This window comes from Capsella rubella, unplaced genomic scaffold (genome assembly GCF_000375325.1).
Source record: "Capsella rubella cultivar Monte Gargano unplaced genomic scaffold, Caprub1_0 scaffold_1, whole genome shotgun sequence".
Lineage (NCBI taxonomy): Eukaryota > Viridiplantae > Streptophyta > Magnoliopsida > Brassicales > Brassicaceae > Capsella > Capsella rubella.
The window spans coordinates 175,701-186,515 of NW_006238923.1; the positions used below are offsets into that span (position 1 = coordinate 175,701).

General features: G+C 37.6%; 3 protein-coding genes and 1 long non-coding RNA gene across 7 annotated transcripts; 3 read left to right on the top strand and 1 right to left on the bottom strand.

The window, feature by feature from the left end:
* Positions 1-788: 788 nt before the first annotated feature.
* On the top strand, positions 789-3,296 carry LOC17898783 (U-box domain-containing protein 54). The gene is made up of 7 exons (XM_006305326.2): positions 789-966; positions 1,482-1,585; positions 1,829-1,959; positions 2,090-2,191; positions 2,272-2,395; positions 2,504-2,647; positions 2,774-3,296. Exons 1-7 carry the CDS (start codon positions 825-827, stop codon positions 2,978-2,980), a joined length of 954 nt encoding a protein of 317 aa, XP_006305388.1. The 5' UTR covers positions 789-824; the 3' UTR covers positions 2,981-3,296.
* Positions 1,913-2,653, bottom strand: LOC111832624. Its single transcript, XR_002835519.1, has 3 exons — positions 2,559-2,653; positions 2,288-2,381; positions 1,913-2,164 (listed from the first exon to the last, which is right to left on the bottom strand). It is a non-coding gene; the product is annotated as an uncharacterized LOC111832624 (long non-coding RNA).
* Positions 3,297-4,481: 1,185 nt separating the features above from the next.
* Positions 4,482-7,270, top strand: LOC17899712 (U-box domain-containing protein 56). Of its 4 annotated transcripts, none has more exons than XM_006307509.2 (7): positions 4,482-4,735; positions 5,238-5,341; positions 5,464-5,594; positions 5,733-5,837; positions 5,914-6,073; positions 6,384-6,821; positions 6,991-7,270. In XM_006307509.2, the coding sequence occupies exons 1-7, from the start codon at positions 4,582-4,584 to the stop codon at positions 7,192-7,194; spliced, it is 1,296 nt and encodes a 431-aa protein (XP_006307571.1). In that variant the 5' UTR covers positions 4,482-4,581; the 3' UTR covers positions 7,195-7,270. The 4 variants fall into 4 exon arrangements, with proteins under 4 accessions (XP_006307571.1, XP_023645158.1, XP_023645159.1 ...); XM_023789390.1 differs by lacking the exon at positions 4,482-4,735 and adding an exon at positions 4,956-5,136; XM_023789391.1 differs by lacking the exon at positions 4,482-4,735 and adding an exon at positions 4,956-5,136 and having other exon boundaries at positions 5,242-5,341.
* Positions 7,271-7,506: 236 nt separating this feature from the next.
* On the top strand, positions 7,507-10,537 carry LOC17898622 (putative U-box domain-containing protein 55). Its single transcript, XM_023789393.1, has 10 exons — positions 7,507-7,666; positions 7,810-7,886; positions 8,046-8,176; positions 8,252-8,356; positions 8,462-8,648; positions 8,786-8,923; positions 9,005-9,266; positions 9,340-9,488; positions 9,563-9,883; positions 10,263-10,537. Exons 1-10 carry the CDS (start codon positions 7,507-7,509, stop codon positions 10,446-10,448), a joined length of 1,716 nt encoding a protein of 571 aa, XP_023645161.1. The 3' UTR covers positions 10,449-10,537.
* Positions 10,538-10,815: the final 278 nt, after the last annotated feature.

The following is a 10,815-nucleotide window of genomic DNA, read 5'->3' on the forward strand; positions in this document are numbered from 1 at the left end:
TTATATATAACAAATTCGAAAGTGACAATGCCAAAATAACAAAAACCCTTAATTGAACGCTGCCAATCACTATTTTGTTAATGGATCATGGATGTTACCACTTAACACACACCACTCAAAATATTTCCATATTCAGTTTTCTACTATATTATACATACCAATTACGAATTTTTTTTTTTTTTTTTTTTGGTGTGAAAACGGGAGGAAACCTCACGAAAAATAAAACTAATAATTCATACAATATGAATCAATCGAGTAGTTTATACCCCAAACTTTTTGTTTTGTGTTTTTTTTTTTAAATTGACTTGTTAAATTTCTTAAGTCGTCGTCATCTTGACTTGGATATTCTAGGAAAATCCTGTTTTTAATTATAGAGCAAACTTCTTGAATAAGTAGGTAGTAGTGTACACCGAAATTTCTCCCCAAGAACTTTATGATTTCCGACACTGATCACACAGAAACTTAACGTCCAAGGGTGAAGGAATTTTAATTAACACAAGTAATATATTCCTGGAAACTTAAGGATATAAAATAAGCGTAAATAAAAGCTCAACTGCTCGACAGAATTAATTAAAATAATATGACCCAAAGGCATTGACCGAGAAGCACGTCAATGGTCAGAAACCTCCTTGCAAGTTTCTTGCAAAAGGGATAGAAGAGAGAATACATATACCTTTAGATATGTCCCTCTCTGATCGCCTCGGGCATTATATATACATCATGCATTACTACTAGTCATTTCCATTCTCACATACCCTCCTTCTATATTAGAATTAAGAAGCAAAGAAACAAAACAAAAACCCTAGCTAGCTTAGCTAGAAACCATGGGAGGAGACAATATTTATGTTGCCGTGAATCAAGATGTTCGAGAAAGTAAATCAACTCTGTTATGGACTTTGAAGACTCTTCAAGTCAACAAGATCTTCCTTCTTCACGTTCATCTCCCATTTTCGCTGACTACTTCTTGTAAGTAGTTTTTTTTCTTCTTTCTTTTCTTAAATACATTTTGCAGTTTGTTTTCTTGGGGCTGCCGGGAAACTTTGATAAAGGATTGTATAGCTTCAAGTTTGTTTTAGATACAGTAATTGATCTTCTTTTGTTACAAATATTAGATGAGATTCGGGATGATGCTGATTTTTATTTTAATATATACACATATGTCTGCAGATGTATAGAAATACTAATCATCATGTGTCAGAATATTAAAAAAATTTGTTTTTCTTACCAACATTTTTCTAGATGTGCTGATGATATCACAGTTCCCTATTAACATACAAGTAGTTTAATAAAGTCATGAGACACAATCAACATCCTAAATTTTTTAACTTAAAACTACAACAAAAACAAATTAGACCAAATTTGGTCTCCCGTAACCAATTCGATTTTTGGGCGTATGCGGATGTACCCATTTGTAGCTAATAAGTCACACATCATCAGTTCTGCTCTGTTTTTCAACGATCTTTTTGTTTGTGCACTTTCAGCATGTGGGCTTACACAAGGTGAGATCGATGCAATCCAAGATTCAGAACTCAAGACTTCATATCGTAGCCTCTACACGTACCGTGATCTCTGCATAAAAGAAGGGGTGAGTTCTTTTTTCGGTAGAGATGACGGTGTTAATCCAAGCAAAGAATCAACAACACTAGAGTTTGAGGCTTAAGAATCACAGTATGACTAATCTGCTAATCGTCAATTGGTTTTCTTTGTTTAGATATCACTTTAGAGCGAAAAAACGGAATAGTCCAAACGCATAATCGACCCTCGATTGACGGAGATAAAAGGAAACATAACCTTGAAAACTAATTAACAGAATTCTACATGGATGCAGGTTAATGAAGAAGACGTGGACATATCATTGATCTCAGGATATGGTGTGGGTGAAGGTATTGTGGAACTCATCTACGAAAACAGCATCAAGAAGCTCGTTATGGGAGCAGCAGCTGATCCTCACTACTCCAGGCAAGGATAGCTCCAAAAATCAATCAATAACTAAAAGTTTAAAGATTCTTCTAATGAATCAGCCCATGTAATGAAAACTAGAAAGATCAGTGGATAAAACAAGTACGCTAAGCTCTCTTTGATGATGCAGGCGGATGGGTATCACATCTAGAAAAGCAGAGTATGTGCTTCAACATGCACCTCATAGCTGTAAAATGTGGTTCATCTGCAAGGGGAAACTCATCCAGACAAGGTAAGCTTGATGATCACACTTGTGTAGTTTGATTTTATAGGAAGTGTAGAGTTTAACAGAGAGTTTTATATGCTTAATAGAGAAGGAAGTTTCGACCTTGGGACCCCATCAGACTCATTCTCAGAATTCTCTAGTTCAGCAGAGAAACCAAGCAAAGGAAGAAGAAGGGACGAAGATGAAGCCGAGTCACCTAAAGAACAACCAGTAAGTAAAACAAAAGATTGAATAAAAAGCCTTTATAAATAAATAATCTTAAATAGAACATCCACTTTTTTAGTGTCAAGATTGCGAATTGAGATTCATGTGAAACAGGGTTGCATACTAGAAAACGAGGAAGCAGCAAAGAAAGTAAGAATAAGGAAAGAACCTGTGACAGTGAAGTCAAAAAGCAATGGAAGCGAAGCAGGCTCAAGTCCATGTTCTCCTCCCCATGATTATAAATGTCCTATAACATTGGTAAGGAGGATTGAAACCCTGCAACTTTGAACTTTTACATCCTTTTGAATCATTACAAGAATGGTTGCTTCCAGATTAAGCTGCAGGCTAGTTGTTGAATGCATATTCGAATTTCATATGATGTAGGAGATAATGGAAGATCCCCATGTAGCTGCTGATGGTTTCACCTACGAGAAAGAGGCATTCAGAGAGTATCTACGGACACAAGCTGGTAAAAAGAAGTCGCCAAAGACAGGCGAGCAGCTTGAGAATGACAGGCTCACTCCAAATCACACTCTTCGTATAATCATTAGGGAGTGGCTTGAGAAGCACCCAAATTATACTAGCGATTAAAACCACCGCTTATCTATGAGAATAAAATAACAAGTGGAGATAGTGTTGTGTAAAGTTCTTTGTGAAAATGAAAAACGAATATAAGCTATATAGTTACTGTTATATTCATGGAGTCTCTCAATACGATTCTCTATGCTAATCAAATCTGTGTATTTTATCTATGTTTCGACTCTTTATTGTGTTTTTTTTTTTGTTTTTTCTGGTCTCTGGAGACATTTAAAAGAAATTAATGAAGTCGAATTTCTTTTTTCGTCGGCCGGCCTTACGGAAAAGAAAAAAAACACACATTAAAACTAAACCATAGTGCAAACAAAATTGCAAATCACATCAATGAATATTACTAATCCAAGTTTCGTAAAAGAGAGAGAAGCAAGAGATTGAACCTTGAATTAAGAAGTTGGAAGCAGCGACATTAAAGCAAGCTTGGACAGTTTTGTCGTAGGATCCATCCATGACGAAGCGATTCAAGCGAGAGAGAGATCAAACAGTTTTAAAAAGTGAACTTTTAACGGAGGGCGAGCGAGTGGCGGGAGAGAAGAAACGATCCCGCGATTAAAAGTTAAAACCCTAGATTGATTGCTATGGCTTAATGGGCCTTCATCAATGTGACGTTTATTCAGCAAGCTACATAATTAATAACTTAATTAATGGGCCTTGGATTGGATGTCTCTGATCTTTTTTTTGGAGAACATACAGTATCATCATCTAGTCTAAGAAGAAGATCTGACCGTTCACACTAAAACCTCCGTGACGTGTCCTAACCAAACCCCCCCCCCCCCCCCGGATTATTCCCAAAACATTAACCACTTTTTTCATTTTTAGAAGATGTTGACAGGCTCCACTTTTTCCATTCTTCTTGACTTCTTCAGCTCACTGTAGTCGGTTTCAGGCTAATTTAGCGGCGGTCGATAGGTCACATTATTTTGGAAATATAAAAAAAGGTAACCAATCCGAAACGATACTGTCTCACTAGCAAAGCCAAGCTTTCTTTGTTTCTTTTCCCCCTAATTCTCCAACGACTTCGTCAAAGCTTTCCCCGTCACTAATAATCCTAATATTATCTCCCTTCGATTTTTTCGGGTTCTTATATCATATATATACATATTTTAATCTTCTTTGAGTTGACATTTTATTTTATCTTCTTTGTTTTGGATTATATGCGTTATTTTTTTTTTTTTTTTTTTTTTTGGACAAACATATGCGTTATTTTTTAAAAAATATTAATTATAGGAAATGTGTCTCTTACGGTAAGAAAACTTCGTGGGAATGTAGAGTGTAGACAATATACATCTAAGAAAGTCATGGATACTAACCTAAGTTGCATTTAATTAAAGTGAGCATTGGCTCGCTCTCATGTTATTATCTCTTTAGATCTTATCTTTCCTTCTAATCACCTTTCAACCCATTTTTATCTGAATTTAAATATAATTGACTTAGAAATTGGTCGGAAACATCTTCGTAATTAGTTGGTAATGCGACCAATCTACATACAGTATATATTAATGTCTCTGTAGTCTTGTTTGTTTTTTTTTGTATTATCTTGTTTGTTTTGGAAAAGAGAGAATTTTAATCAATCTATAGAGAAAAGTGGAGAACACACCATGGCAAAGGCTTTGAATGACGATCCCGTATATGTTGCAGTAAGCCAAGACGTTGGTGAAAGTAGATCGACTTTGCTATGGGCATTGAGTACTCTCCGAGTCAAAAAGCTCCACCTTCTTCACGTTCACCACCTGATTTCCATGACCCCTTCATGTAAATCATCGCTTCTCCTTTTCTTTTCTCATTTGGTGCCAAGAAACTTCTTTGATCAGGAACGTATTAATCGACCATGTTATATTTTGTTATATATCTCTCTGGTTTGATAGAACTCATCAAGTATCTTGATTAGTTATGGATCACGCACATAAAAGGGAAACTTTGATCAAATGAGGCAAATGATTGCAGCTAATATAATAAATTATTGTTTCTTCAACCTTGTTCTGTATCTTGTTTCATTGGTGATCAAGTTATACTTTGGTGATTCCTAAGATTCTTAATTTTTCATAGGAAGTAAGTTAGGGATTCAAATGGTTGCAGCTCGGTCTCTGTATGTGTGTTTATGTGTCTGTGTGATGTTTTACCAAGCCACTGATGATTCCTGCTTATTGAGGAAGGTCAAGCTTGTGTTCTTAAATGAAGTCATACATGCTATGTGAGTTTCCTTCTTTTCTTTTCCTAATAGTGTTTGGTCTTTTGTTTCATTGTTTGTGTCCAGCAAGTGGGCTGGAACAAAGTGAGATCGATGCAATCCAGGAGTCCGAACAGACAAGTATAAATGAGAGCCTTCTCAAGTACCATGATATCTGCATAGATGAAGGAGTGAGTGCTCCCAAATGACTAGCTTCATTTGTTTTACAGCAAAAAAAATTCGATTAGAATTGAATCTATAAGAGTTGAGAACGCGTACTATGTATTCATCTGCAATATTATAAAAATTGCAGGTTATTGAACAAGATGTGGAAATGTCATATTTTTCAGCAAATAATGTGGGGGAATGGATAGTGGAACTTATCTATCAAAACAATATTAAGAAGCTTATCATGGGAGCAACCGCTGATTCCCATTACTCTGAGTACGTATCTTGAGAATCATTCTGTGTCAATGCAGTTAAACAATTACCTCTGTTCTGCAATAATCTGTGTGATGCTAGCAAAGATGACTCTGTGAATAAGTAAATGTTCACTCTAGTTACTTGTCTTTAATGATGCAGGGGCATGGTTCAAATCACATCTACGAATACTGAGTATGTGATTCGACACGCACCTCATTGCTGTAAAATATGGCTTGTATGTAATGGCAACCTCATCCAAACGAGGTGAGATGGAGGATTATATACTTCAGCATGTTTTGAATAATTGTACGGTTTATAGAAAATATTCTTTGTTAATCAGGGAAGGAAGGTTTGAGCTTGCGGGATCATCGTACTACTCCTACTCTGAATCCTCAAGCAGCATTCATAGCCTTGATACTGATATGTTACCATATGGGGGCACAAGAAGAGCTGAACGTGTCACTGAGCCACATCCCTTTTCCTCATCTGAAGAACGATCGGTACGTAAACCCCACTTTGGCTAGCATATAGCATTTTGAAGGATTTTTTTCTTATGAATTTGGAATTTTGAAAATTGCGGAAAACCTCTTAAAACCATTGGAGAAGATATAAAGAAATGAAATTGTGATTGATTGATATAGATCTAACACCTCTCCTTGTTATCCCAAATTTGTTTATCTCCTGCGCCGCATGTCTTAAACCGCCATTGTAATGTCAAGTTAACCATGTTAGATCCTTGTGCTGGTGTATTATATCTGCAGTGTAGGCGATACTTATTTGTTCAAAAATTGTGACGGTTCAATTAAACAGGCTAGTGGGTTTGAGACGACGTATTACGAGGAGCAGAGACGGAGATTAGAAATTGAAGAACTAAAGAGAGAAAAGGAGCAACGCGATAAGATGAGGAATGAAAGGGAGGGGGCTCTCTCAAATTCTTTTGGTGTCACTCAGATATTGTACAATGAAGAAGTAATCCGTAGAAGAGAAGCGGAGGCGGAACTAAACAGAGCGAAAGATGAAATTGAAGATATGAAAAGGGTCCAAAAAGAACACGAAGAACAGCATTATACTGACTGTCGTCTGTTAGAATTGATCCAGAAAGAGCGAGACGAAGCTATCAAGACAACTGAAGAGCTTTTGATACATCTAAACCTGGAGAACGCCGTATCATCACTTTCACCATCATCCCCGTTGCAGTGGTCTCTTTCCGACGAGCCTCCCCAATGCTTCCTCTGTCCCATTTCAAAGGTACTTATACCCTCCATGACTCCATCTAGAAACCATATTTATATTGACTTGGCTTCTGCTCAATATCTCAACATTAGTTTTCTAAGATACATACATGTTGTTTAAAACTAGTTTTCCATTTAAGATTTGTTGTCCAAAGTTAATTCATTGCCATTGCTCTTTTATGTAGGAGATTATGCGTAATCCTCATGTTGCAGCCGATGGTCACACCTACGAAGTAGAGGAGTTCAGAAGGTGGCTCCGTCACGGAGGTGAAAAATCACCAATGACAAACCTTAGGCTCGAGAATGACAATCTCACCCCGAATCTTGTTCTTCGTTCAGCTATTAGAGACTGGTTGCAACAGCATCCATATATCGATGAGTCGTCTTAGGATGTATATGATGTTGACCGTATTGTGATTCATTGAATGTGTTTATGAAAAAGTAAATAAAAATGTCTTTTATTCACTGAAAGTGCCGTTTCTCGTTTTGGTATTTTTTTTATGCACTGACTTCTGTTCTGATTGCCACCGTTGACTTTACTGTGGTCACTTTACAGAACCTGAAACGGTCAACAAAAAGAACATTGAGGGTCGCCACTAACCACTGTTAGTTTCTTTCTGTTAGATTCTTCTCTGTTTCGACCTTTTCATTTATTTAGGAGAGAAGAAAGATAGAATACAAAGACGAAAGAAAGAACATCAATGGCGGAACTCATGGCCATGGGCAGTGATGTTGTTCATGTTGCAGTGAAGAATGATGTCAGGGAGAGTAGATCAACTCTGCTTTGGGCTTTGAAGAACTTAGGGGCTAAGAAAGTCTGCATTCTCCATGTTTATCAGCCAAAAACTGCTTCTCCTGCTGGTAATCGTCATTATTTCAATCCCCAACCGACTAAAGATTGAGATATATCTAATTTCTCATGGTGCGATGTATGCCATTTGTTAATGTTTGTTTAAGCCTAGGAAGATGATTCAGAATTTTTGTTGTTGCTTTTGATATGTTAGCTCGCAAGCTTGAAGAATTGGAGGCTATCATGTACGAGACATTACATGACTATTTTGATCTTTGTCAACAAGAAGGGGTATTAATCTGTTGCACTCTTATATTGTTAAGTTCTTTTAGTTCTTGCTTTGAGATGGACGATGGTTGTGATTGCCCTGATTCTTGATTTCTAATTAGGATGATTGTTATGCAAAAGATTTCCCATTGATACACTATATTGGATTCATTATAATCATAGGTGAATGAGGACGATATTTACATATCATGTATAGAGATGAACGATGTGAAGCAAGGGATATTAGAACTCATCCATGAGAGCAAAATCAAAAAGCTTGTCATGGGAGCTGCATCAGATCATCATTATTCTGAGTACGTATAGGAAATCTGTGAAAACTTTGAATCTCACCAAAACGTTCACTCGTATTGACTTGCTGAAAATGGCAGGAAGATGTTCGATCTCAAATCCAGAAAAGCAAAGTACGTGTACCAACACGCGCCTAGCTCATGCGAGGTTATGTTTATGTGCAATGGACATCTCATCTACACAAAGTAAGAGTTTTCACTCTCCTTACTTATATCCCATATATAAGTTATATGTTCTGTGGCTTGTCTTTGAGGAAATTTCCTGATTGTCTCTGAATATTTATTACTCAGGGAAGCTAATCTTGAAGACCAGGTCCAGGTGGATGAAACAGCAGCCGAAGTTGGACAATTGAAACTGAAGCTTTCTTCCTCTGCTTCACCGAAATGCTCTGCAGAATTGGTATCTGCAATTGTAGCTTACATTGACACAAGGAGAGACAGAGACATGTTAGAGCCAACCGCATCAGAGGATCAATCTGTACGGTCTATACATTGTTGGTATTGTTTATTAAGATGCATAAACGATTTGTTTACGCAAAAGACGTACAACCAATATATCATGTTGTGTTTCTGTGTCTATTACTGAGTGAATGAAAGCTCTATGTTATGTTGCAGGAAAGCGACAGGAATGATCAACTGTATAGACAGCTTAAGCAAGCACTTATGGAAGTTGAGGAATCGAAAAGAGAAGCATATGAAGAATGTGTCAGGCGATTTAAAGCTGAAAATGCTGCGGTTGAGGCCATTCGGAGTGTAAAAAACCTGCACAAATCCATAATCTAAGACATTGAAAATGTGTCTTTTTGCTTAGACTTGCTTCTTTTTACTTTATAGGCAAGAGAATACGAGGCCATGTACAATGAAGAGGTGAAGCTAAGAAAAGATGGTAAAGAAGCCTTAGCAAAACAGAGGAAAATGGTGGAAAAGACTAAACAAGAGAGGGATGATGCGCTTATCATCATTCTGAATGGAAGAAAGCTATACAATGAGGAACTGAGACGCAGAGTTGAAGCTGAAGAGATGTTGGGAAAAGAGAAAGACGAACACGAGAAAACTAAGAAGGAGATCGAAGAAGTGAGAGTCATTGTTCAAGACGGTACTGTCAGAAACAGAACTGAATGTTTTCTTTTAGACAATTAGAGATTTCACTGGATTTTTTTGCAAATTAGGTATGCAGCTGTACAACGAACAGCTGAGACAGAGGAAAGAGATGGAGGAGTCTATAAAGAGACAAGAGGAAGAGCTCGAGAAGATAAAGAAGGAGAAGGAAGAAGCGTGCTCGATAAGCAAGAACTTGATGCAGCTATATGAAGACGAGGTGATCAATCTTCTTAGACTTAATGCAGAAAGTAGAAGTTATATAATCACCATATTAAAAAGTTGTTTTGACAGGTGAGGCAGAGGAAAGAAACAGAGGAGATGGGAAAGAGAAGAAGGGAGGAGCTAGAGAAAGTGAAGAAGGAGAAGGAAGAAGCTTGCTCTGTAGGACAAAACTTCATGAGGTTATATGAAGAAGAAGCAAGACGTAGAAAAGGAACAGAGGAAGAACTCAGCAAGGTCTCGGCTGAGAAAGATGCAGCGAGCTCAGTCTGTTCGGAGATTCTATTGCTTCTGCAGAGTTACACTCGTCGCCATGGAATTCCTTCTGGATTCTCCAATGAAGAATCCGTTGCACGCCAGCCTCCCTCATATTTCATTTGTCCTATCTCACAGGTACGTCGACCAGGACACATGTAAATCATAGTTCATACATATTAAGAGCATTTTAACAGAACAACCAGAACTGAACCCGAAACGAAACCAAACCAAAAGTCAAAAGTGAACAGGTGTGAAACAAATCGGAATGAAAAAAAAAATAACAAACCGAAACCAAATGGGAGTTGAAACCCCCAAAATGTCTATTTCCAAATATGTTTTTTATGTTATCATCTGCATTATTGCTCTTGAGTATGTCTAGAACTTATCTAAAGCACATTTGGTTTTGTTTCTGATTGATTTTTAGACAATATTGGGTTCGATATATTTGGCTACCGCTGGTGAAAATGTTCAGAAGTCAATGCTCGTTTTTTTTTTTTTAATTGGGTTTTGTCAGGAAGTAATGCGAGAGCCTCGTGTTGCGGCGGATGGCTTCACCTATGAAGCTGAATCCTTAAGAGAATGGCTCGACAATGGTCACGAGACCTCACCAATGACGAACCTTAGGCTCGCCCACAATAACCTTGTCCCTAACCACGCCCTTCGTTCGGCCATTCAAGAGTGGCTCCAACGAAACTCTTGAGTGTGTTTTGAATCTCGAGTATATGTATTTGTGTTTACCAAAAGTTTGTTATTTGGTGTGACTGGAGTGGAATTCACAACATTCTCTGTTTGGTTAGGTGCAAAACACCCATTAAAAAAAAAAACAAAATGCTTGCTGTTTTGCTCTATCACGAGGAACCTGTCTGCCGGTAACACATTCGGAAAACGCCCAGTAGTGTTACTTTTTGGCGTTGTCTTAATTAATGAACGCGTCACTATCTATGGGCCTGTCTTACTAGAGATGGCCCAACAAAGGCCCCACGATTTTTGCGTACGTGACAATTAGATCAGTAGCGCGACGCGTGTACAAAATGACCAAATGTGATGCTAATCATCGTGGGAGACAG